A 25955-nucleotide genomic window follows, 5' to 3' on the forward strand; every position below is an offset into this window, starting at 1 on the left:
GCCCATGGCTGCGCTTTCCATCAACAATAAAAACACACGAGATATACCACTCATCAAGGTCACACCTTCCCGTCAGTCACCCGGGGAAAGTTCACCAAGAAAAGCCAGTTTCAAACCATCCAATCATCAAGAACAAATGCCTCCTTGTCATGTCGCCCTCGTCCTCGTCAAGTCATCTCTGTGATGGGTTTTCTTTTTTTTTGTGAAAGAACTCTTCTTTATTTGTTGTTTCTCCAAAAGTGTCGAAACTAGAGGGAAAAAAAAAACTCGTTTGTCGCTGCAACGAACGCGCTCGCGATATGGGGTATATGATATCAGACCAGAACGACTTCTCCTGCATCCTCCGAAAAAGCCAAAGCCACCACAACTATTCCTCTTCCTCTTGACGACACACCAAAAGCACTCGTCTATTCTTCATAGATGGTTGGAAAAGCCGAATCGAGCAAAAAGAAGCCGATTTAAACAGACTCCTGCTTGAGGTAGGCGCTGTTGGTGGGCTGAGACCCGGCAAAGGTGGTGTGGGGCTTCCACTTGGCCGAGGTGCGGGGGGTGGTCTCCTCCATCATCTTGTCGACCTGCTCGAGGGAGAGACCCTTGGTCTCGGGGACGAAGAGGAAGGTGTAGATCAAGGCAAAGGTACAGAGGGCGCCCCAGACGAAGAAGACGGACGACTTCATGTTGCCCTTGTCGGTACCGACCATGTAGGGGGTGATGACGGCGATGATGGTGTTCCAGAGCCAGTTGGAGGCGGTCGAGAGACCAACGCCACGGGAGCGGATCGGCAGAGGGAAGATCTCACCAATGAGAATCCAGGCGCCGGGACCCCAGGTGGAGGCGAAGAAGAAGATGAAGATCGCAATGAAGGCGATCTGCGCGTTAACGGCAGAGATGTTGTTGGCGAGGGTGCGCTCGGGATCCTCCGCCGTGGGGGCGGGGAAGGTGTGGTTGAAGCCGACCGTGACACCGATGATGGCGACGAGGAACTGACAGATGAGCATGCCAAGAGCGCCCCAGAGGAGGATGGTGCGGCGACCGAAACGCTCAACGGTCCAGAAGGAGATGGGGGTCGAGCACACGTTGATGACGGTGAAGATCATGGAGATGACGAACGAGTTGGAAATGGCACCGGTGGACTTGAGGAAGGGGGTCGAGTAGTAGAAGATGAAGTTGACACCAGTCCTAAACGCAAAAGACATGTTAGCCAGCCGATCTTTTTGATTTTCTCTTTCGCGTCTTGTTCAGTAGAAACCTACCACTGCTGCATCATCTGAAGAGAGGTACCGAGGATGGTCTTGCGAAGGTTGGAGTTGGCCTTGAAGAGGGAGCCCTTGAAGCAGTTGGCCCACGAGCCGAACCAGGTGGTGTTGGGAATGAGCTGACGCTCGTACTCCTCGTTGGCGACAATCTCGGCAAGCTCGACCTGGATGTACTCAGAGTCCTTGGGCTGGCCACGGAGGCGAGCGAGAGCATCGGTGGCGGCGGGAAGGTTGGCCTTCTTGACAAAGTAACGGGGAGAGTCGGGGAGCATCATGAGACCACCAGCGAGGATGATGGCCCAGAGGAACTGGATGGCAATGGGAATGCGATACGAGCCAGTGTCGGTTCTACCCTCAGTGGCGTACACAACGCAAGCAGCCAACATGATACCGATGGTGATGCAGAATTGGTAACCAGCGACCAGAGCTCCACGGACCTTGCGGGGGCACTGTGAAGCAGAAGCAGTTAGCACACACATTGGCATCCCTTGGCTCCGGCGAATATCTCCTACTTACAATCTCGGACATGTACAGAATGACGACAGCAGACTCGAAACCGACACCGATACCAGCGATCAAGCGACCGGCAACGATGGCAGCGAGGGGATCACCGAGGCCAGTGATCATCTGAATGACAACACCGATGATATAGATGAGGCAGCCGAGAATCACAGTCCACTTGCGACCAATCCAGTCGGCGGCGTCACCAGCAATGAGAGCGCCGAAGAAGGTACCGCAGGAGAGAATAGAGACGATGAGCGAAGTCCGGGACTCGGAAACAGCCTTGGCACCGGCGAATTCGACGGCGTCGATGAAGATCTGGGAGCCGAGGACACCGTTGATGTAACCGGAGTCGTAGCCGAAGAAAATACCACCAAAGGAAGCGAAGGCGCAGAGGAGGTAGGCCTTCCAGGTGACGGGAGCCTCAATACGCTCGACGTCCTGGGTAGTAGCCAGGCCGCCGACGTGGGAGGCGGCCGGGGCCTCCTTCTCGTCGTGAGTCGACATGATGATGAAAAAGGTTTCTTATACGCCTTGCTCGATGAAGAGATTGTATTGTCGATATGGTGGTGGGGGTGGGGGGGGAGGGGCGATGCCTTCTCTTGGTTGTGTAAGTGGTAACCGTGACCCGAGGGGTTGGATCGATGGGAAAGGGTGTAGAGCGGGATGGGGAGAAGAAAAGAAGCTCGACCGGTGAGACGGGAGAGAGGGTTGTGATATTTGAAGTGAATGACAAGCGGGTGCCACTGGGATGGAAGGGCCTTTGGATTTTTTGGCTGGCATGGGTTACATCTCTTTGGGTTCCAGGTTTTGGAGCATGTCACTCTGCGGAGCGTTGGCTGCTCCTGGCCAGTCAGGAGACGCGGAGTACTGGGGAAGAGTCCATTACCCCCGACTTGGCAAAAGTATGCTTGGGGTATTTCGCCGCGTTCCCGCCGGGACGACTGCATTGTTTGCGGGGACCCTACTTACAAGGTGGCTTCGAATATGATGCATAGGGTTGGCCAAGCTCACCATGTAGCTCGGTAGCTATGGGGTCCATGCAGAATACCGCCGAGCATCTGAGGCACCCCCCTGGCCCATTGCGACTCTTGCAACGCCCGGGGACACGCCGGTCGACTGCTAGCCGGTCCTCTTCGTCCCATCTCTTACCACTCCCCCGGGCTTGCTCCAGCTTCCACCGAGCCACCCCAGAAGCCGCCGGCCCTCTCGACGTTGCAGCTCCCGTGGCCGCGGTGCCCCGTGTGTGTGTGTGGTGGTGCACACCACCTTGAGCCTAGAACGGGGGTGGTCAGGCAGGCAAACGAGCAGCATAAATTGACCGAGTCGGTCCGGAGCGTTGCATCTACACTTGCTCGCCTAACCCCAGATCTTGCGTTGGCCTCGATGAGATGAGCCTGGGGGGAGAGGCGGAATTCAGGCGGATGGCGGATGCGGGTTGTGTAAGGTACGGTAATATTACCGTGGCATTCCACGCTTGTGACAGTCTCTTCCGTTCCCGAGGCCAACCCCCGACCGAACGCGGGCTGGTTCGGCCCCACCGACCAAAGCCGCTGACATTCAGGATGGCCCATGGCAGACACATGATGGCTCCAAAGAAACTTTGCCGTGAACCTTGCCGCCGGGTTTGGGTCACCATTGCCCTCGTGAGGCTCCATAGTGACCCCCATACAACGATGACGGCCTCAGCACTTACAACGATACACTAAACTACATGGCTACAGTACATTCCACAGGGTTTGGTGATGGCCACGTGCGCCAAGTCCCTGAACAGCATCATCACCTGTTTCCGGTATTGTCTTGTATGAGCTTGTCTCGATCGTTGAAGATAAGCGGGTTGTGCGGCTCCCTCACAAGCGAGCGCCAACTTCAACCGCTAGGACCGATCAGAGGATTGTTTCTTTTTTTTTCTCGCTGGCACATGTCGCGTGGTCGCCAGAATGTGGAAGGCTTGCCGAGCGTATTGGATCGTGAAATCGTCGCGCCACCAAAAAAAAACAAAAACGGCACCACTCGGCCATTGGCACGGCGATACTTTTTGAACTACAGCCCATAAGGGCCATCACGCTTCGGACTCGTCAAGTCAGCACCAGTCAACTGACCCGTGCCTTTGGAGCCGTTGGGCTGCACGTCAAAAGGCAACTGGCCAGAAGGACGTTGGCGCGATGGGTCTTCAATATTGGCTAGCCCGGAGCATTAGCCAAGAAGGCAAGGAGTCGCCGGCTAAAAACGGTCCTTTTCTGGGGACTTTTTCTTGTCATTTCCCCGTGCCCCAGTTTTTGTTGTTTGGGGTCCCCATGGGTAAAAAGCTCAAACCCCAGATTCACCTGGAAAAACTTGGAGAAATTCGGGGAAGCTCCATCATGCTCATCGCCATACTTGCATTTTTCACCGATCATCTGGGGAATAGCGGGCATTGTGTGGTTTCACCGATCATCTGGGGAATAGCGGGCATTGTGTGGGATACACTATCTGGGGAACAGGGGGAGTCGGAAAAACTTCTTGACAATAGTTTCTCGATGAGAGTCCGGACTGGAGAGCCTGGAGAGTCTGGAGAGGTGGGATAGGTAGCGGAGATCAGATAAGCAGCAAGCTAGTCCATGTTCTAGCTTGGGGATGGCGGGCCAAGCACAAAAGGAACTTTTCTTTTTTGTTCTTTGCTAGTGCTTCCCCAAGTTTGCCCAGAAAGTGCCCACCAACGATCGTCCTCACCACCACCACATCGTCCACGACAATTTATTCTGCCAAAATCTTGTGGATGCAACGTCTTCCAAAGACTTGGCTGCTGTCCCAGGATCATGGAGATGCTTATTTTTGCAGATCAGGATACGTTCAGCTGTCGAACGCATGGTGAGGAGAGCTCCACCTTGCGACGTCGAGCTCCGCTGCATTTCCCCAGCTTCAACCCTGAGCTGGAGAGTCCCCTCAATTTCATGCGTCCAGGAAGCCCCGGTCTCCATGCCTCAAACAATCCTGGTGTTTCTCGGTCCAGGCCGATGATGCATTTGCAGTCCACCGAGTTGTGGATGTTGCTGCTTGTGCAAGTGTCACTCAAAGGCTGAAGCTTCACGCCTCTTTCTTCGTATCACCGGTGTACAATTCCGCCAGACTCCGAGTCTTGCCGTCCCCTCGAATCTCGAACGGCAACCGCTCAGATGGTCAGAAAGGGGGGCACAGCTTTTCTGGTGCGAGGATGGTTGCACTGAGCAGCGCCGGCGGTGTCTGATTTCCCATGCAACGTTCCGAGTCCTGTCCGACGCGACAAAGTCTTGTGCTACACAGTTTCAAGTCCACTTCATGGTTGAGCAACTTTCCTCTTGCAATGAAAACCAGCACACTGTCTTGCTTGTCGATTTTGCCCTGATGGTATGCTCCTACACTACCTAACCAGGAACTAGACATGTCGTTAACTTGTCCCAGGATTATTACCTAAAGCATTCCCAAAAAGGCGAGTGTGCATCAGCTCTCAGCGTCATCACTCCTGACAGGGACAAAGGCACCACCGGCTAGCTGAAAAGGTCCTCAGAGGCTCAGAGACAATGTTCACGTGCGGGCCCCGTTCCCCTCGTGCTGGCTAATAATGGAGCATGATGGTTTCCCCGGACTTTTCGCCAAACGCAGATTCCCTATGTCACCGTCCTCGACCTCGTGACAGATCTCGTTCTTTGTTGACCGTCAAGCCACTGAACCATTCCAGTCAACAACTCCTCCAACCTGGAAGCGCCACCGATTCTGTGGCGCTTCCTCGCCCATCAACCGCGCCAAGTGGCAAGGGCTGGCGGGGCAGCCGGGGGCGGGAACGAGGGTGCGGCAGACGGTTGATGCCAAGGAGAAACCGAATGCGGGGGAAAAAAGCTTGAGATTTTTGGGGGGTGGTGCGGGAAGCGAAAGTCGGTTGCTTTTCGACGAGCGCCGGGATGGGAAACTTGACCGTCGCTGTCGCTGCATTGGGCACCGTGAAGCGAAGGGATGTGGACGATGAAAGAAAATGCCATTCTGCGATGTCGAGACATCAAGCCTTGTGATCATTTGAAGGTGCCGCTTTCTTTTGGATAGCATCCATCAGAAGGTAATAACGGCAAGAAACATTACGGTACGTTACGCACTTTTCACCTCTCCCGTGTCTCTCCCACAACCCGCCATCTCTTGTTCCCGATCTGACACAGTTTCTCGCAGGTCCCAAAAAATATTACGCCCTTTCTGGTTGCAGAAATCACGCAGACCGATCCCTAATCCCGTTGCGGACGACGGCCAACGGCATTGAAACGATCATCGAGAAAACGGCTTCCCCCGTGGCAAGGATTGGCAATCCTCGCAATTATTAGCAGGCGGACCTTGCGAGCTAGTGGCTGTCTGCCGATCGCACACACGCCACACCGCGGTTTTTGAAGGTCTTGTGGAAAGGGAAAGGATGAACAAAAAGGTACAGATTGGCGTAGGTGCCGCTTCGTTGCACCGCAGCGAATTAGAAGGACAAGAAGTGGACAAATTGTGGGTGAGTTCAAGGCTCCAACAAGGAAACTTGAGGAGCTGGTATTCTCTGGTCGGCGAGGAAGCTGGCCAGTCATGGCTGTCGGTGGCTGCCCTCCATGTTGGCCCTCATGCTGCAACCAGCTGTCCACCACCCGAACCGTGCCGTAACATGTGCGGACATTGCGCTCCATGGCTGTCTTGATATGCCAACCAACCAGTCCCCAGGAGATCTCGATGGCAGGAAAATGGTGAGAGGATCATGGGGGGGGGTTCCTCTGCTTCTTATCACTTTGTCCACATGTTGACAGATAAGACCAAGGTGAGACTTGCACCTCCCATCTGCCGGATCTGCAGCCCGCGCACGCCCATCGTGAACCCCAATCAAACCCAACCTCATGGCGTTGTTGACATCGGGAGGGATCTCTTTGTGAATTGGGATCGACAAGGCTGCGATGATGACTGATGATGTTGACCTTGCCCCTCGTGCCCCTGTTCAACCGTTTCTTCAACAAGGAAAGGAAAGAAGCAACGGGATGCTTGCGCAAGCACAAGAAAAACGAAGGAAGAGCCGGCTTGTCAAGTCCAAGGAGATTTATTTGCAACCGTTTTGTGCCAAGATCCTTGCCAAGTCTTCAACGTTTATGCATGACGATGGCACAGCACGGGCCTGAGTCGTGATGGGCACATCCTGGGAGCCTGGTCGTGGGCTTGGTCTGGGTTTGATGAAAATCTTTTATGAGGGATATGCTCGATAGAATGCAGTTCAATTGTGAATAGAACTAAACTATTTGAAAATATGACTTGTCAGGTGATGATCTGTGAAAAGACTAACAAGCGCTCCCTTGTCAACGAGACTTCCTCGATTATGAAGTCATGTTGAAATAACTTCTATTTCTAATTCCTCTTTGCATGCGTTTATATGAGGCAGGCTCATGACTGGCGCATATTCATGTATCAAACCTATTGCTGAACTAGGTTGATTGTAGAGCTACCATTTTACACACGTCAGCTTATGTTGGTATACCGTTCAGTACCCATCGTATAAAATTGTAACTGCATATGACCAAGTTCTAATCTCACTTCAATGTCTTTGCATGCTGACTTTGTATATGCAATCCAAACCATAAAAGACAAACTCCATACAACGCCCGTGATACCTACCCTACCTTATGCTCTACTCACAACTGCCCATACCCCAGAACCCTAGCCAAATGCCCCCTCGCCTCCTCAGCAAACCACTCAACCACCTTCCTCTCCCCGTTCTTCTCTTTCATCTTGTCTGTGACCACCATCTCCATCAGCTCCCGTGCCTCGGCAGTCATGGACTCAGCCCTTTTCTCATACCCACCCGCGGGGTTCTCCCCAAACAGCCTCTCGTCGATAAACTTCCAGTAGATAGGGTCTAACCCATATGATCTCCTCGCAGCATAGTTGATCCAAAAGCTCCCATCTTCCCAGTTCTTTCTCATCCTGACGGAGAGAGGTGGTTCTTTTGGTCCTTCCTGGTTGGTAGATATAGTGGTAGTAGTGGTGGTGGTGGTGCTGCTGCTGCTGCTATCTCCCGATATATGAAGGTTGTCAAGCCGCTCTGACACCGTCCCGTCTTCTGCCACCTTATCGTCTTCCAACGGCTCCCCAAGACAAGGTACAGTCACCTCCTGTCCCTTTCCCAGTTTTTCCTCCTCCTGTTCCAACGCCCTGAGGAAAATCCCCAGATACTTCGGATACTTTCCCACCCAATCATCTAACCCCCCTTCCACCCCACCATTCCACATATCTGGCTTCCTCAGCATCAACCACCAGGGCGGATCGGCCGCCATCGACCTCGGCCCGAACCAAGCCCATTCCCAATCAATCACCGCCCTCACCTCCCCCGTCTCGGGATCAACCAGCACGTTGTGCGGCGTCAAGTCGTCGCAGATGAGCTTGAACGTCTCGGGCGTCGGTGTGATGTGCTCCTGCCGACTCGTGTAGCTTGGTGACGGCAGCAGGTTCATGTACGCCGCCCTGCGGAGCATGTGCCGGGCCGTGTACTTGTCCCGGGCGTCGTCCGCCGACTCAACGGCGTCGTTGCGCTGGAAGACGAGCTGGGCAATGTGGAGGTCGGTGAGGAACTGGTAGACCTCGTGGGAGGTGTTGAGGACGCGGTTGGAGGGGCCGAGGACAGACTCGGGGCAGCCGGCCATGGTGATGGTGTCGGTTAGGGTCTGGGGGAGGGCGCGGGCGTGGACGGTGTACTCCCCGTCCACGTAGCCGAGGCAGCCGCTTTGGGGCATGGTGAGTTTGTCGAGTTGGAGGAGGATGTTGCTCATCTGGCGGTAGAGGGAGAGGATCTTGTCTTCGGGCATGGTTGGGTTGATAGTGTTTGGGGCTTCGGGGTCGGTGTCTGGGTCTGCGAGAAAGGTGGACAGGTGGACTAGGTTTGGGTGGTAGTCCATGATGATGAAGGGTCCGAGGCCGGTGGGATTTTGCGAGGCGGTGCCCGAGTGGTAGATGTGCGGGATGGGGATGGTGGTGTTTGCCGCGACGTAACGCATGAGGTTGACTTCAGCTTGGACTTTCTCTTCTCTCAGTTCCAGGCTGAAGCGCGGGAGCGGGACGCGCATCATGCCGTAGCTCTCGGGATCTTGGAACTCAATGACGAAGACGGCGTTGTAGCTCCCGCAGAGGGATGAGTGCCATTTCCCAGCTCTTCCGCCGTGGTACTTCTTGACTATGCGGATGATCTCTGTGCGCAACTCGGGATTCTGGATCTTTTCATTGACCCAGTCATATGACGCTTCTTGACGCTCTTCCACCATTTCATCTCCATACATGGCGACCTCGCGCGTCCGGCGATCCGGTCGAGGTTCCGGTGAAGGCTGTTCGGACATGGTGTGGGAAATTAAAGGTTGAGCACTTCGACCAAAAAGTTAGCATTGAACTTTCCTGTGTAATGTCGATTGCTCGTTGCTGATAAATGATGTTGTAGAATTGAACCAAGACGCCTCAAAACGCAGGAGTTTGTTGGTGTTGGTCCAGCACGCATTTGGGGCCCCTGGCCGAGAATTTGGCGCCGTATCATTGGGGCTGTGTTTTGCAGCCAACCCCCAAACTGTGCCCCCATCAAAACATGAGTGTTTCCCGGTTCGTCGTTCGTCAATAGCGGAACTCGATCCCGACAGTCTGGTTCAATGCACTTTGCCATGTCCGATCTGCGCTCAGGTCGTTGCACTGAAACAAGAAGCCGAACGCGCCGAGAAGAGGTGTGATATCTATGGAAGGCTCGCGTCCCAGCAGAAACTTGGAGAGTGGGAATCGGGGCCTAATCGAGCAGTGCAGAGTGACTTCCAACAGCATCATAGCATCTTAAACCCCTTTCTGGAAGTCGCATGATGCACCGCGGTGGGCTTCTCACCATCTTTGGACCTGTTGAAGACCTGTGTGAGCGTCTTTTTTGAGACCAACAGGCCTAGGACGCCACGAATAGTTCTGTTGACGTAAATTTTGATGCCAAAAATGGCTACATACCTAGAAAGCCTTGAAAGAGTCCTGAGATGTGTTGCGTATAAGAAGACAGTAAATCCAACCTAAGAAGAACCCGATTTTCTCACTCCAGCTCATCATTCGCACTTTTCCAGTCCGGCACTGAAACCTTACAAGATCGCATACCTCTATTTCAAACACCCAAGCAGCCTTCAAAATGTCCAGAAATCCCAGCCGCTCCAACTCTCCCGCCCCTCGCCAGAGCACCATCACCGAGAGCACCCTCTCCTCCGGGTTTGGTGATTATGGCTCCCCCGGAGTAGAAGGCTTTGCCCGCCCTCCTTCTCGCAGCTCTAGCACGGCTGCCCAGCGTGGAAGCGCCAGCACCTTCAGCAGCACTACTGCTCAGCGTGGAAGCACAACCACCACGGCTGGCCGCACCCCCTCAACTCCGGCGCGCCCAGCCTCTCCCGGTCCTCGACCAGGGAGCTCTGGCGGTGTTCGCCCAGGCAGTTCAGGTGGCGGTCGCCCAGGCAGCTCAGGCAGTGCAGGCTCCGGCGACTCCATCATTCCAACCGAGGGTAATGTGCCCGCAGCACTCCTCAACCGGGGCAAAAGGTCGCAGGAAGACAGGCAGAGGCTTGCCATTGGAGAGTCCAATGCTTCTATGCTGGATTCCCGTGGCCGTTCGGCTCGCCCCTCCCGTGACAGGAAGTCCAGAAAGGACGGCTCCAAGTCTTCTTCTCGCTCTCGCTAAGCAACTCGATGGGCTTGAGCGTGCAGGTGTCCGGCATTCAGAAAGGAACTTGATTTGATTTCCCGCTTGGATGGCGTATTAGGTTACATTTATCGCTTTGCTTTGTCGAGTTCGTTTTCGTTCTAGAATGGGTATGGATACATGGAGGAGGAGTTCTGGTTTGGGTGCTCGTTAGTGTCTGTGGTGTGGAAGAGATAACAATAGAAATTTGGGATGCCTTGCTGGACAAGGCTATGCAAACCAATCACCCGTTCCGTCTCTACGCCACCGAATGTGAATTGTTGCGCTGTACAGATGAGGTTACCACTCCGACTGCCTAGCTGGTCCTGTGGAGGGAGCCGGGCAAGGTCAAAAGAATTGCTGAGGCGCTAACCGCCATGTGTGTCGGAACACACATTTATCTGTTAGCGCGGTAGCACTTGCACCCAGTTATGGTGGCTGTGCTTAGGAGGCGGTGCTCCCGAACGCTGAGCTCATCAGCAACCTATGCGAGATCAACACTCACGAAAAAGCGCCAATCCACCCATGGTTCCCTTCCACAAGCCTTCATTCCCGGCGTTTCTTGACCACTTCGAACCACCACGACATCATGGAACGCCCAACCCGACGACCCACCCGGCATGCCGGCCCAGACAAGTCCTACTCAACCGATCTTGGCTCGACCTCTACCGGGCCGAGCCACTCAGCAACTGTGTCCACAATCGCCGAAGCTGGCGCCGAAATTGAGGCCAACCGGCAGCGGCGCCTCGAAGCCGAACAGGCGGCCGAGCGGGTCCGCCAAGATATTGAGCGGATCCTCCAGCGGGGTCCGCTATCGGAGGAGAGAATGGAGGAGCTGTCCATCGCGGCAGAGGAGTTTTATCGGCAGTCAATGGAAAGGAGAAGGAAGCGGCAGTTGAGAGAGCTGGCAATCGCTGCTGGAGTGTTTCTCGTGGCACTGGTTGCCTGGTGGGCTTGGTGGAGGATTGAATGGTGACTAGGATTATAATTCTCAATTCGCAAGGCTCCAGTGACGATGATCGATCGACGTAACGTCAATTCTCCCAGCTGGTAGGTAGGATCTAAGATGGTGTTTAAACGGTCTGGTAGTAGAATGGGTGTTCGTAGGAGGAATGGACGGTCGAGGGATCAACGTCTTCGAACAGGATCTGCTTGAAAAGTAGGGATCGCGTCGATGACGAGATTGCTAGTGCTGATCTTCTAGTCTTTTTTAAACAGAATCAGTCAGTGGGATCCTGTTTTTAGTAAGGTACATGTGGTAATACTAGCCGTCAGTGTAATGCGTGATGATGAATTCAAGGAGAAACTGTGGGGTAGTTGTTGCAGGAATAAAAATGACGCGGTTGCTCTGGTTGGAGTGTTTTTGTCAAGGAACGGAGCTCCTAAGGGCAGTGCCTTCCCGCCGGAATTCAGCTACAGTCGGGTGGTAGGCTAGCAGGATTGCACTCAGATGTCGCGCCGCCAAAGTAGGAGAAAGGGACTACCGCACCTACAGTACAGGTACTCCGGCTTCCGCCTTTTCATTATGCCATGCCCAGGCTCACCCTGGCCGCACGTTTGACGGTCCGCCCGAGCCGTACCTGACCTACTTCCAACCGTCAAAATTTCCATCGATTCTGGCCATACGTTACACGGGCAGGCAAGACACACAAAGCTCCTATGTGCACGATTTGTAGTTTTCTAGTCCTCCGCCATAGTCCCTGTCTCTCTGTCTCCTTTACTAACAGGCTTATGCACCGATCTATCAAAGTTTCTCGCGTTAGCATCGAATTCTATAGCTGCTCATGCGCCCAAAGGTCCCAAGAAGCGAAACTTTGACATACCTGCCAAACATCCAACCCAACCCCAACCTCATTCGGTCCTCCAGTGGCATACGCAACAGCCGAGTTCAACCACTCGTACTTTGGGCTCGCCGTCTCGAACAGGATGTGCACATGAGGCGCGTGTCCCTTCTCGAAGATCAAGATCGTGGCGTTGTCATCGGTGTGCAACGAGTAGAGGGCGTCTGGGCTGAACACACCCTGGCGTGAGGTCAGGCCCCAGTCGAGGCCCTTTCCAACTGTCCCTATTTGTGGTATTAGCGACACAACATTCGTTTAAACGGGTCGCAGTTCCTACCACTGATCTTCGGGCCTACAGCATTCCCGCCCGAGATTGTCAATAGATCCCTTGTGCCGTAGGGGACAGAACCGATGGAAATGGGTTCCGCGAAGGTCAGGTTAACGCTGAAGAGGTAGGTTAGGGTCGGAGGGGCGGGATCGACAGCTAGCGCTGCCACAGCGAGGGCACAGAGGGCAGATAAACTACTAAGGGATAACATGATGGTCACTGAGCGCTGACTAGGTAACAAAGGGTTGGTTTGGAGCCAACTCCACAGCTCAGAAAGGAAGGAACAATGATCATTTATGCTTGCTGTTTTTCATGTGCCCCTGTCAGCACTACGAGCCGCCACCTCATATCCTCCCGCGTTCGCACAACAGAGTAGCTAACGGCTAAACTGGAACCGCAACAGAACCCTGCAGTGATTAGGTGCCCTCTTTTGCCTGAAGCAACCAGCGCATACATCGCAGTCAGATCTGTCTCGCACATCACCGGGAATCCCAAGAGTCCGAGGAGATAGATCACCTCGAGATGAGATCGCCTTGTTCCTGCAGGTAATATCTGAAGCGAGTCGGTTCCTACATACATCCGTGGGACAGTTGGGCCTAGAAGTTCCTATCAATATGCCAAATATCATCAGGGAACAGCTAAAACAATTCATGAGGATACATTATCGCATGCGCAAAAGAAATCGAAGTCAATTGACCGTCTCCTCTACTAAACGCTCAAAGCTATGGATGCCAAAGATAGGAATCCCGTTCCCATCCTATGCGACCAGCCTCAGGTCAGCCACTCCACTCCCATAAATTCCTTGCCCATTCCAGACGGGTGTCGACATGCCCCCAAATAGCACCCGATCCTCCTCCCCCAGATCTCAATCAGATACCATCAGTTCCATGCCTACTCATCCATCTCTCAAGCAAGATCCATATCATCGCCATTGTTGGTATTCCCCGGTAGTCAATGAATTTAGAGCCAGACCCAAGAACCCTGGATGCGGCCACGGCCGAGATCAGCGAGCTGCGAGAAGGCAGCGGGGCTGAGATCCAAGCTGCCGGCGGAGCAGGCAGGGCAGCGGTCGATAACGGCGACCTTGACGGACTTGCCCTCGAAGCTGGCGCGGAGGCGGCGACCGCAGAGGGGGTTGTTGTTGGGGTTGCCGCCAGGGGTCTGGGGGTCGAAGTCGGCGTGGGAGAGGGCGACGACGAACTCGCTGTCCTGGTGGAGCTGGCCGCAGGCGCCGAGGCCGGCAGAGGGGCCTGTCTAGGTAGTGGTTAGTAACTGGCATTTAGAGTTGTTTGAGATATAGAGTGGACATGCTGTAGTGGGTGAAGTCACCGGAGGCGGCGGCGGCAGCGTTGGTAGGGGCAGCCATGGCAGAAGAGGCGAAGATGGCGACGAGACCAGCAGCGAAGGTGGTGAAAGAGACCATTTTGACGGTTGTGGAAGGTTGGTTGTTTGTGAGTGGTGAAGGTGAGTTGTGAGAGTTGCTTGAGAGGTCTCAAAGAGTGAAGTGATTGATGTTGCTGCGTGGTGAAGAAGAGAAAGGGGAGGCAATAGAGGTAGGAGAACGATGTCTTTATTGGTTTCTGGAAGAAGTCTCTGGCGGAGGGCGTCGAAGGTCATGATGGGTCATCTGGAGCCCATCCGTACGTACCCCACTGCTTGGGTTAAAGGAAAGGAGCGGTATTACAGGAGATAGTGGGTCTGTACTTGGGATGAGGCCGGCTATCTCTATCACGAGGTCTCTTTCGGGAGCCATAGGGGGTCATTCCGTTTGCTGCGCCAAGTTCATTACTTGTGATGATCGCCTGTAGTCTTTGTTTCGGAGCTCCTCGAGGTCACGGCAGCCTCAGCCCAATGGAGATCGAGATATCAACAAATTCCAGTACAACGGAATGCAGTGGTCATTTAGTATCTGAGACCCTGCACATTCATTTCTAGTTGCTCCTCCTTTTCCGCCGACAGTCACACCCTGCCGTTTGGGGCCGTAAGACCCCGCCTGACACTCTGTTGAATCCCGATATCCAGAGCTCTGCTCCGGCTTGCTGGAGCAAATGGCAGAAGAATGAAGAAGGGAATCAGATCGTTTGGGGACCTCGTCTGTTGAGGGTGTCATCTTTCAGCTTGGAGCTCTCATCCGGTTGCTGATAGCTCACGAGAGACTCGAGCGTGGGTTAGGGTTGATACCTCAAGCCCCTTTTTCTTTGTTTACAGCTGTGGATCCATACTTCCATCACGACGGCAACGTCCCTTTTGCTGATGTGACACTAGACGTAGAACCATTTCAGGGACTTCTTCAACAACGTTGGTCTAAGTTCTGACCATGTATCCAATGCTACGATCGATCTTTGATACTATTCCACCACGATATACCCAACCTAACCATTATCCATTCAGCGCCGCCTCCAGCGTCATCTTACCCCAAAGCCAGTCATCCACCTCCGACCCCTCCATCCTCGCCACCTCATCAGGGGGAGACCTACCCCTCAACTGCCACGACGCATGCTGAGAAGGGTTCTCCACATACCCCCTCAACTTCGCAACCTCAAGACTATCCTCCCCCTCAATTACAACCCTAACATCGAGCGCCCGCTGAGCAAAGATCTTGGCCCTCCTCTCATCCGCATACATGCACGCAATCTGAAACGCAACAACATGCACCTTCGGAATCGACTGATCCCAGATCCCCTCCTCCCTAAAAACCGCAAATATCTCCCGCAACAGCGCCAGCGCCTTTGCGTAATAGAAGGTCCCATTACCATCCTCGAGTTCATGCTCAATCGCCGCAATCTCCAACAAGCGCATATCGCTCTCCTCGCTCGCCCCCGGCGACAAGCCACACAGCTCACACTCGCAGTGAAAGAAGAAGCAATCCTCCAGAAACTTTTGGCGGTGCACCCGCGGTCCAGTCTGCGTCATGTACGAAACGGTGAGCTCCTCCCCGTCTTGAATATCCCTCAGCGCGTGGATGGTCAACCGCTCGGTCTTGTTATTCCAATTGTAATGTGTGTTGGGCCGGCAAGAGTGATTCATGCAAGACATCTCAAGGAACAGCCCACCCTCCGGTTCGTGGGTGCCAAAGAGGAGGACGTTGGTTTTGGCGATGCCGAAGATAGGCCTGACACCCGATTCTTTGCTGTACGAGTTGCGCAGGGAGACGTAGGCACGCTTCTGGTCCTTGGTTAGGTGGTGAAGCTCCGAGACGATGAGCGCTTCTAAGACGTCGGGACGTATTTCGACAGATGAGACCTGGAATAAGGGCGCTTCGGAGAGGATGCGGGTTCCTTTGGGGATTTTGGAGGTGGCGATGAGTCCTTTGCCTTTGCCAGGGACTTCGCGCATGACGTAGGGTTTTGTGGCGGCTTTCTCCATTGTGACTTGGAGATGTCCGGAACGTCGATCGATTGAGAGCGTAGCGAAGTCACCTCCTGTCAAGCAATCGATAGTGATCTTGAGAACCTGGGGAGGACAAGAGGGGAGTCGGGATGCTGAAAAAGGAAGTATTTGTGGCCCGTTCTTGATATTTCAGTATCGGCTATGTAGCAGGGAGGAGCAAGAAGGTGTTCAGCCCATCGGCAGGCCAGAAGTCTTTTATGTTGGCAGAAGGGATCAAACCATCTTTCACTCGAGTCGGAGACGTGCCTTTGTTTGCTACCAAATACCGGTGGATGTTTGCCAACAAAATTCAGACTGATCTTGTCGGCCCTGTTCAGGTCAATCTTAGTGTACCCATCCATAGATAGGTATGTAAGAAAGAGTAGCACAGGGAATGCGCTTACGCCGTAAGGTCGATCAGAAATACCCAGTGGTTGCAACCTAGGGTCTGGGAACACATATTTGTATTTGAGTCCTCTAGTCTGATCAATATCTCCATCTTATCTCACTGATTTCTTCGGAACGCCTCCTACGCCCCCATTGATCAAGGTGCAATTTGTGATATTCCTTATCCTGAGTCCAATCGTCACAATTGCAGACGTACGCGAACTCGATCCTCAATGCACAATCTTCAAATGACGCCAGTATAGATCCTTGAGAGGCTTTATCTAACCACCCAGCACATTTACATTTCGGGATATTGTCATATCGAACTCGTGGGTATCGCTGGTGGTTGAGGGGAGGGGTCGGTTCGACACTTCTTGGTTGGAGAAGGAAACCTCAGGAATGCCAGAAGAAAGCTGATTATCTTCCTGCGTCGGCGTACCCGCGATAATAGATAACTGTTGAGATTGCCCTGCGTGGGATTCAACCACCTTGGCTTGCTTTGGTAACCCGACTTCAGGAGATGGCTTCTCGCCTCGGCCCCTCTTTGGTCGACCGCAAGCATCAAAATGCTGTTCGTGGTATGCTCTGTCTTGTGTAGAATCACCACGACTGCATGTGTACCAACCACGGACATGGCAATCCTGGAGATGTCGACAGTGCATATCTTTTCGGGTTACTATATGGTTGCAGGCGCACTCATACTTTGGGACGCCCGTGAGATGTTTTTCAGAGAGAAGGTGGCGGTACCAGCTCTCCGGATTAGCGAAGTTTTCATTGCCAGTATTCCAGAAGAAAACCGGTTGTGTAGAACAATCTTGCAGCAGCCATTTCAGTAGCGGGAAGCTGTAAGGAGTGTGAACGAGCCCCTCACCCACCGGCAAGCTGCTGCAGGAAGGCTTGAAGCGCAAAGGGAGGGGCCAGGGATCAAGAATTGGGCAGATTCCCCAACCCCCGTGAGCGGCAAGACGTTCGAAGGGCTGTAACTTCCAGGTGCAGTATACAGCCCAGCCTGCCGGTATTCTGCCGGCCAATCAACAGGAATGTTAGAAGTAATCGAAGAGAGGCGTTTGTAGGGATCGCAGCTTGTCAGCCCACTGACATCCGTCGGGTATTTCTTGTCCCAGATCAGATCACCTTCCCGGTCTTCGGGTACATTGGTTCCAAAGCTGGGTAAGCAGGTTGTCAATACGTAATATACAAATGCTGTGCCCCTGATCCCATGGCGACGTACCCGTCATTCTCCATTCCAACCATATATGACATGGACTGTCCGCAACCAATATTTAGCTGCACCAGACGCCGATTAGTCGGGACGATTCATAAGCACCATTCGATATGCATAGATACATTCTGATCCCAACCCGAATACTCGTCCTGTTGGGATCTCTTTGATGATGATGAGACTTCCTTATCAGAATTCTCCACTCCGTAGTTGTCTTTATGGTGGCGAAGTGCAAGCAAGGCAACTTCTTCATGATGGCGTCCGATATGTCGTGTATAGTCCCTCAGGCCAGATAGTTGTTCTTGACACAGGAGGCAAATGGAAACTGTCTCAGAAGCATGCGGGATTCCTCTCAGAGCTTTCTCGACCTCATAACTTTCTGAGCGCAAGGTGTCATGGGCATTGTCTATATGTTCCTTGAGCATCCTCACTGATAAAAGCGTCTCGTTGCATTCGAATGGGCAGAACCAGGAGCGCCAGTGCTGACTTTCGACATGATTTACCCATTCTTGACGTGTGGTATAGTGTGTTTTTGCAGTTTTGCAATCCGGCTCTATGCATACATAAGGCTTGAGGTCGCCAAACACATGTCTTCTGTAATGTTGTGTCGAGGGAAATCTTTTGCCATTTCGGACTCGCTCAGGGGGTGTCACAATAGCAAGAGGCACCCCACCCTCTTTGCTGTTTATGTTATTTTCAGTTACACGCTGGTCGAAAATGGAAATGAGAAATAAAATCGGCGGCGAAAAGATACTTAGGGCTTCAGGTCAATACAAACAGCGTAACGGGCTGAGCCCTGTGGTGGCCTCGGCAACCCGCGGCCGTGGTGGAACTGCCGGGTAGGGCGTGGTTTCACCGACAACCCCTGATGAAGCTATTCCCACTTCGCGGGTAGCGCGTGCGCGCCATACTGTCTTATATGACTAGACCTATAGAAGCGTGCCTTTTAATTTCTCGGGGTGAACCTCGCCGCGGTAGTTACATGTGAGGGCTTGATCACTCTGCGCACGCGAGCCTCGAACTCCTTAGCGAACTAGGTGAATCTCCTGATAACCCGCAGGTTATTTTACGACTTTCTCTCAGCTAATCTGAGCTTCCTAGTATCAAGCGCAGTCGCGCCCTGAAATCGATTCTTCGCCGTAAGCCCAGGCAGGTTTTCCATTGAACCACTCAAAATACAAGGGCCTTTGGCCCCTTTTTAGCGCCGCTCACAGTGAACCCTAACCCTCACAGCGCTTCAGACCCAAACGCATCTAGCAGCATCCAGAAGCCAACTCTATCAAGACCCCTATCAAGCATTGCGACTAGTGCGCAAATGAAGCCCAGCCCGAGATTTGGTGAGCGGCCGGTGATGGGGGTAATTGGGTCACGATCGAGGCCTGATGCTGGACCAGGTTTCTGGATGGTCATATGACGCAGCAATATGGAACCTACCAGGATCTGTGCCAATGTGTCGATACGACATATTACGACCGTCAACGGAGTTCATGGCTTAGCTAGCCCTCAAGCTCTCGCTAGAGATGACGTGTGGCTACAACGCCCCGAAGCTTGGTAGGGTCAATGGAACGTCGGTTAAACAGAAATCGGGCAACTGACTGGGGACAGATTGTCGACTTGGTCCACACCAGAGGTGAATACGAGGGCCGAGTCCACCAATCATCCTCGTTATCGCTTTGCACCTAGGTATTTACACCGGTAATTAAATGCTGCGGTCCTGCTTTGTTTCTCTAGTACTTTCACTTTTAAGCAATAGTCCTTCGCAATCGGCTCAAGCACAAGATAACTGGCTCACACTCACTAGACTGAACAACTTTCAAACCACATATTCAATTCACGGCACTCCAGCCCGCCAATTGCCAAAATGAAGCTCTCACTTCTTGCACTGGCCAGTGCTGCTTCCGCGGCTGTCATCACCACGCGCGATGTTGTTTTCGAAGCCCGCAACTTCACCGCCAGCTGCGTCCCTCACAGCGTCATGTGCTTGTAAGCATTTCGCCCCCCTTGAACTCTCACCACAATTCCTTCCTATCCAACACGTTAATATTAACACGAGACAGCTACTCCCTAAATGCCTTCATGCCCGGAACCATGGACACCCTAGGCTATAACTGCACCGCCTCCGGTGTGGGTGGCCTGGGAATCCTCCCCGAGATCAAAGGCGGCACCTGCCCTCCCTCATCGCGTACTTTCGACGTCCTCCGAAACGCGACCGGTATGACCGTCATCGTCAGTGTTCAAGTCTCTCGTCTTAGCTACACCAGGGGCGCGCATTTTATCCCCAGTGAGCAGATCCAGATCATCAAGGGCGTTACTCCGACTGGGGATTACACGGCCTATGTTGGACCCAAGGACTTTCCGCTGGAGCGGATATGGTAGTGCAGGGATGATGGACGTTGAATGCGGGGCATAGGTATGCAAGATGCTCGTGATCATGCAGCACATTGTCACCTGTGGATCTCAGCTGGGTGCAGACGTCATGATAACATGTATTACCTCGTACTCGACCCCGCAGTAGAACCAAAAATGAAAAAAATTGAAAATAAAAATCGAAAGAACAAAAAGGCAAACAGAACACACTGCCTGGTTGCTCGAAGGAGATGACTTGGAGCTCCCATGGTGAGATTGACTGGAATCTAACAGTTACCAAACGCAACAATAGTGAGTGTTCCACCGCTGGTAGTCAAATGCTTGGCCTAAAATAAAGAAAGTAAAGGTTTGCACTACCGTAAAATCTCGCGAAAGTCGGATTTTCCTTGTGGCTGGACCTAATAGATGAGCGAATCGTGGTTTTCGGCGATAAGTCTGAGTAGTGTGGAGCAGAATGGCATCTCAGATATCACGGCAAGGCTCGTGTGAGCAGTATGGAGTTGATGGGAGAGCTGTGTACTGGGGTGGTAGTTAAGGTGGATGCTTGAGAGCTTAGTAAGTGGATGCGAGTGTTGCTATTTGTCCTGCACCTTAAGAATGTACGTAAGGATTAACATCAGCTTAGTACCCCAAGGCATTAATTACTATAAAAACTAAGAACAGCCAGCAACATTTGGGTTTACCTGAGTCCTAAGTATCTTTTAACCGCCAATTCTATTTCCGATTTCCATTTTTGACCAGCGCTTAGACTACATGTAAGAGCATCCTTGTCACTGCACAATCGAGGGGAGTGAAGCGTATTAGACCGGCGGAGAACTTGTCCCCACATTTTGGCAGTATGTCTTCCGAAACCAGAACCAAATTTCCCTAGAAGTGACACTCTGGATGTTCAGACTCCGTTAGCGACGGTCAAAGGTATAATGGGGGCGGCAAGATTTACCTCCAGGCTTTGACACTGGTAGTGGTCATAAGCATGAAACAACATGGACATCTGAATCGGCCACTTTCGGCACCGGCTGGTATAGCTGGCATCTGGAATCCACCAACGGAAAGAGTTGGGCCGTCTGGAGTAAGTGCACTGCTAGTCTCCGAGTGCTGGTCTTCGTCTACAATTGGCTTGTCCGAGGAAGAGATTATCAGTTCCTTTAGATCCAAAAAGATGGAAGGGGTAACCGTGCTCTTTCCCTTGTCTCCTGAGATGGGTTCATCCAGTCCACAAGCAAGGCTTTGGTGGAGTGTCTCTCTGTAAAGAAAATATTGCCTCCTGCGGGCGTTGGCCAATCCTAAACGCGAATAACGTCATTGGTGGCCAAGGGAAACTTCTTGCTGACATGTTGTATGTCGAATGGTAGCATCGAAGACACAGAAATAGGCGATTTGTGTTTCAACCGATCGTGAGGTGCTGGATTATGGATTGGCAAAGTCAAGCGAAACAAACAGTTGATGATTTCGAGAATGCCTCGCGAGATCTGAGCCAGTTCGGTATCATCGGTTTCATATGGAGAAGTGGGTGTCTTTCCTTTAGTTTCCTGAAACTCCTCAAAATCCGGATCATCGAAGGTCTCTTGTGTTTCTTGCACCTCCCACGGCGTAGTTCCTGTAAACAGTTCTGGATCTTTGGGGCGATTGGCTCCATTGATACGGTCGTGCAAAGAGAAATAGAACGATGAAGCAGCAACAGCAAGCAAGTCGCGACATGAGTTGAAAGGGAGGCGGGGTCGTTCAAAACCGGTCCAAAGAGCCCAGCAGGGGATAGGCGGAGTGTCGAGGACGATAGGGCATCCATGAGATAGCTGCCTAATGTGAGGTGTGGGTGGTGAGGGGACACATCTCCCGCCAGTCCGCGACGGGTTGCTCTTTCCTTCTGACCCAGCCACCGGAATTCACGGTCGTGCGCTTTACGCCACCCATTATTCATCCACTGAATCGAGTCCATCATGTCTGGCTTCGAAGTTGTGGGCGTTGTTCTGGCAAGCCTTCCCATCGTCGTTGCTGTTCAACAATCATACGCCAACTCCATTACCACTTGGAGAAAGTACCATCGAAAAGCGAAAATGCTAATGCGCACACTGGAAACGGACCATACGAGACTAGAAAACATTTTGGAGATGTTGCTGATAGGGAATGCTCCCGATGATCAGATGGAAGAGATGGTCAAGGATCCATTTGGGCCGTTGTGGAAAGATCCGATCATCCACAGCAAGGTCAGGGGTTGGCTGTGGAAATCACATGGTGTGTTCGAACAAAACATTCAAGACCTGAAGGAAGCTGTGGAGGAGATCCAAGAAAAGCTAAAGATTGAGAGAGACGATAAAGTAAGGTATCTAATCGAATCTATTTAATCAAGTGCTAACTTCCAGGGAGATTGGAAAGACACCATGAACATCAAGCTGCACTTCAACCGTGTGACGTTTCTGCTCTACCAGTCAACCTACCAAGCTACCAAGATCTCATTGACCGAATAAGACACGCCGTTTCGAGTCTTGAAAGTGTCATGTCTTCCAATGCGAAGTTGGGGCCAGAACGCCAGCAACGATCGCAGCGCAAAATTCTCAAACTTGGCCGCCGCATAGCGAACAGTCTGCTTGATGCTTTTCGCTTAGCGATTTCTTGTGACTGCCAGGTACCGCACGACGTGGGTGTGCAGTTGTCGCGCACCCCAATCACCGTGCCCGGAGACGACGATGACATGATTCTTACCAGTCTTGAATTCCACGTGGTCCTATCATACGCAGCGCCGAATCAAGATTCACATCAACCAGACAACCCATCCGGGATAATATGCAACAAGAAATGGCGTGAGCTTCTCGTTCAACAGGAAGCTCGCCTCCCCAGGCTGGCAACAGCACCCTCTCCAAACATCCTTCCCCTCCAGTCTGCTAGAGGCAGAAGTGTCAGATTTATGACGGAGACGGGCTTGGAACCCGAGAGTCCTTCAACTGGTCAGACATTTCCCCATGCATCATTTCGCTCAAGCGTCCGGTTTGCTTCTCGCACTTGCAATTCTCCGTCCATGACGTTGAGGAGAGCAACCCCATCCTCAAATTCCAGAGTCGACTGTCTGCCCGGTTTAGCGACAACATCTACAGCAACCCCCACGATACAAGAATTGTGCGGAATGATGCGTAAGATTGGGAATCAACGGGTCGGGGAATGCTGTGGCTGTATATTTGACTCTCTGTATATTTGACTCTCTTACTCCGAGAGGAAACACATACAACATCCGCCCCCACAGTAGCCTTGGGGAGAAAGAGAGCTGGTCCTTGGTCTCCTTGAAGATAGTTTTGTCTGATACTCAGCGACGACAGCTTGCTATCAACAACCTCTCAAACAGGGCAAAACTCAAGCTGGCAGCGGCTCTCGTCTCCAACATCCTCCAACTATACGATACACCCTGGCTTTCTCACCCACCAACACATGCTGGTATATTTGTAGCCCTGCACCAAGGCGTGTACTTGTTCCAGCAGGGCTTCGTGCTAAAAAAGCTCCCGGCCACAACAAGCCCCGCAAATATAATACCCACGCCCTCCACTAAAAATCCCATACTCTTCGCCTTGGGGGTTCTCCTGATGGAGCTTATGTTGAACGAAACCATCAAAGAAGTCACGCGAAGCCAAGAGGTGCCATTACTGGATACGGTCAACACCCGGTGCGGCAACAATTACTCTGATGCTGTCTGACTGTGCCTAGAATCTGACAACGACTATGTGACAGGAGGTTGTGGTATGGATGATGTGGTTTTCAGAGGAAGGCCTTGGCGGTTATGAACAGCGTCTTGGGATGTTCCTGTCCGGGGCCAGCCCCACTCCTCGGCGTGAGACAGCAAGGCTCGGGCAACTGCATTCTACCCAGCTCCCCTTGCAAAGCGTCGAACATTACCATGGAGACACAATAACAACTGTTATGAAACGGTATTTTAGTGCACAGAATAACAAGGAGCCAGCACCTTTGTCACGATGGGAGTGTGTGTGCGAGTGGGCAGAAAGTGAAAGCTTCCACGGCAGCACCACACCAACGGTGGGCAGAGTTGTGACTTGCCCCCCGACCGTTGAAAGCTTTCGACTCATATCCACCAAGTTGAATGTGTGCCGAGTATCTATACTTGAACCACAATCTTTTATTTATTAATACTGTCGAGCCTCCACCACCTAGGCACCTCTTAGTGGTGCGAATATGATCTGGACCGCCTGGATCGTCTCGCCTGGAAATCAACCGATTGGACGACAGGGTAAAGACCAGCACTCTGTGCAAGTGCCGATTTATCAAAGCCCCTACGGACAAGCATTGGATATTGTGATTAGATTAACCAGGATGTATCACCAAGATAATGATTGACACCCCAGTTCTCCGGTTGAGTTCAGAACTGGGTATAAACCCACTGTTGCCTGTCGGTAAGAGATCCGAGTCCGTTCCCTCCATCAGCCAAAATAATAATCCATCATTCAGAGAGGTTTTTAGTTACTCGTCACCAGACCGTCATGGCTTGGTCCATCCTAGCGCTCGCCGCGCTCTTTGTAGGCGCGGAAGCAGCCACCCTCGACCTTCGCCAAAGCGCCCGCGGTTCCGACTTCCTCCGCTTCAGCTGCTCCCAGCTCGTCGTCGAGCGCGCCGACCCCATCGTCAACCCCGGCCAGCTCTTCTCTCCTCATATGCATCAGATCGTCGGTGGTAATTCCTTCAACGTGACCATGGATCCAGCTACCATCGACCCTCCTAAGCAGTCCAAGTGCACCTCCTGCCGCATGGTCGAAGACTTCAGCAATTACTGGACCGCCTCCATCTACTTCCAGTCCCCCGAAAACGGAACCTTCAAGCGTATCCCACAGATGGCCAACGGTCAGCTCAATGGTACCATCATGGACCAGACAGGCGGCATCACCGTCTACTACATGCGCCCCTTCAGCGGGTCCAATAAGAAGACGACTGTCTTCTCCCCCGGGTTCAGGATGATCGCCGGCAACCCGGTCAACAGAAACAAGGGCACTGGTCCCCTAGTCAACTGCCATCGCTGTCTCGCCAAAAACGACCGGATAAGTGGCGGCAACGGAGCGCCCTGCGATAGGTCTGACACCGCCGAGTTCCCAAACAAGCCCTGCCCCGGGGGCATCCGAGTAACAACCATCTTCCCCTCCTGCTGGGACGGCAAAAACGTCGACAGCCCTGACCATCAAAGCCACGTCGCTTACGCCCCAGGAAACCAAGCCCTTGCTGGTGACCGCTGCCCTGCCTCGCACCCGGTGAGGATTCCGCAGGTCATGTACGAAGTCATGTATGACACTTCTGGCCCGTTCGCCAACCCAGACTACTACAAGAACGGGAAGCAGCCGTTGGTGTACAGCTTTGGTGACAAGACTGGGTATGGAGCTCATGGGGATTACTTGTTTGGTTGGGAGGATGGTGCATTGCAGAGGGCGATGGACGGGCTGGGGACGAACTGTTTTAGCGAGCAGTGTCCTGCGCTGAAGTTGCAAACTCCACAGGCGGCGAATGAGTGTACCAAGCAACAGCAGAGTCGGGAGGATGTTGGGACTAGTACTTGTGAGTTTGTTGAGTCTTTCAATTGGTGGAATTGATGCTAACGTGATCGTGTGTAGGGCTGAAGGAACTTCCCGGTGGTGTTCAGGTGTATTAAGAACGGAGTGCTTCGAAACTTGTCATGGCTAATGTATGGACTTGCTCGATTGTTCAGAGGAGAATGTATTCAGATTGGGATAACTTACCTATCTGTGTCTGTGATTCGTGGTGTCTGTGGTAGAACACGTGCGTAGACCGGCATGTTTTAACCGGTTCTTCGAGACAAAGGTTCAGCAGGCGACCGGCTTGCAATCGCCGGTTAGAGCCCCGCAAGGCAGCCCTATAACTAGCTGGAATTGGAGAATTCCCACTGCGGGTACTGAAATGGTGAGAAAACTCATAAACAACCACAACATCACAACAAGCCCTCGCAATGGCTGAAAATACACGCCTTTCGTGACAGTGGCTCGCTCATAGGCCGCACTTCACGAAAGACAGAAAATAGACACTATGGGCTCGCAAACCACATAATACA

General features: G+C 52.7%; 9 protein-coding genes across 9 annotated transcripts; 4 read left to right on the forward strand and 5 right to left on the reverse strand.

The window, feature by feature from the left end:
* Positions 1 to 458: 458 nt before the first annotated feature.
* PODANS_5_480 (uncharacterized protein) lies at positions 459 to 2264 on the reverse strand (the record flags this gene model as incomplete). The annotated part of the gene is made up of 3 exons (XM_001904260.1): positions 459 to 1179; positions 1254 to 1705; positions 1773 to 2264. 3 exons carry the CDS (start codon positions 2262 to 2264, stop codon positions 459 to 461), a joined length of 1665 nt encoding a protein of 554 aa, XP_001904295.1.
* Positions 2265 to 7408: 5144 nt separating this feature from the next.
* PODANS_5_470 (uncharacterized protein) lies at positions 7409 to 9103 on the reverse strand (the record flags this gene model as incomplete). Its single annotated transcript, XM_001904261.1, has 1 exon — positions 7409 to 9103. The coding sequence occupies one exon, from the start codon at positions 9101 to 9103 to the stop codon at positions 7409 to 7411; it is 1695 nt and encodes a 564-aa protein (XP_001904296.1).
* Positions 9104 to 9912: 809 nt separating this feature from the next.
* Positions 9913 to 10452, forward strand: PODANS_5_465 (uncharacterized protein; the record flags this gene model as incomplete). Its single annotated transcript, XM_001904262.1, has 1 exon — positions 9913 to 10452. The coding sequence occupies one exon, from the start codon at positions 9913 to 9915 to the stop codon at positions 10450 to 10452; it is 540 nt and encodes a 179-aa protein (XP_001904297.1).
* A 3069-nt stretch (positions 10453 to 13521) lies between these two features.
* Positions 13522 to 13984, reverse strand: PODANS_5_460 (uncharacterized protein; the record flags this gene model as incomplete). The annotated part of the gene is made up of 2 exons (XM_001904263.1): positions 13522 to 13811; positions 13891 to 13984. 2 exons carry the CDS (start codon positions 13982 to 13984, stop codon positions 13522 to 13524), a joined length of 384 nt encoding a protein of 127 aa, XP_001904298.1.
* Positions 13985 to 14940: 956 nt separating this feature from the next.
* PODANS_5_450 (uncharacterized protein) lies at positions 14941 to 15927 on the reverse strand (the record flags this gene model as incomplete). The annotated part of the gene is made up of 1 exon (XM_001904264.1): positions 14941 to 15927. The coding sequence occupies one exon, from the start codon at positions 15925 to 15927 to the stop codon at positions 14941 to 14943; it is 987 nt and encodes a 328-aa protein (XP_001904299.1).
* Positions 15928 to 17634: 1707 nt separating this feature from the next.
* PODANS_5_440 (uncharacterized protein) lies at positions 17635 to 18135 on the reverse strand (the record flags this gene model as incomplete). Its single annotated transcript, XM_001904265.1, has 1 exon — positions 17635 to 18135. A coding segment is annotated over one exon (501 nt), but the record flags the coding sequence as incomplete, so codon positions are not given.
* Positions 18136 to 19400: 1265 nt separating this feature from the next.
* PODANS_5_430 (uncharacterized protein) lies at positions 19401 to 19915 on the forward strand (the record flags this gene model as incomplete). The annotated part of the gene is made up of 2 exons (XM_001904266.1): positions 19401 to 19522; positions 19597 to 19915. The coding sequence occupies 2 exons, from the start codon at positions 19401 to 19403 to the stop codon at positions 19913 to 19915; spliced, it is 441 nt and encodes a 146-aa protein (XP_001904301.1).
* Positions 19916 to 21831: 1916 nt separating this feature from the next.
* Positions 21832 to 22248, forward strand: PODANS_5_420 (uncharacterized protein; the record flags this gene model as incomplete). Its single annotated transcript, XM_001904267.1, has 1 exon — positions 21832 to 22248. A coding segment is annotated over one exon (417 nt), but the record flags the coding sequence as incomplete, so codon positions are not given.
* A 2136-nt stretch (positions 22249 to 24384) lies between these two features.
* Positions 24385 to 25479, forward strand: PODANS_5_410 (uncharacterized protein; the record flags this gene model as incomplete). Its single annotated transcript, XM_001904268.1, has 1 exon — positions 24385 to 25479. One exon carries the CDS (start codon positions 24385 to 24387, stop codon positions 25477 to 25479), a length of 1095 nt encoding a protein of 364 aa, XP_001904303.1.
* Between the last annotated feature and the right edge of the window lie 476 nt (positions 25480 to 25955).

Source organism: Podospora anserina, chromosome 5 (assembly GCF_000226545.1).
Source record: "Podospora anserina S mat+ genomic DNA chromosome 5, supercontig 1".
NCBI classification, from domain to species: domain Eukaryota; kingdom Fungi; phylum Ascomycota; class Sordariomycetes; order Sordariales; family Podosporaceae; genus Podospora; species Podospora anserina.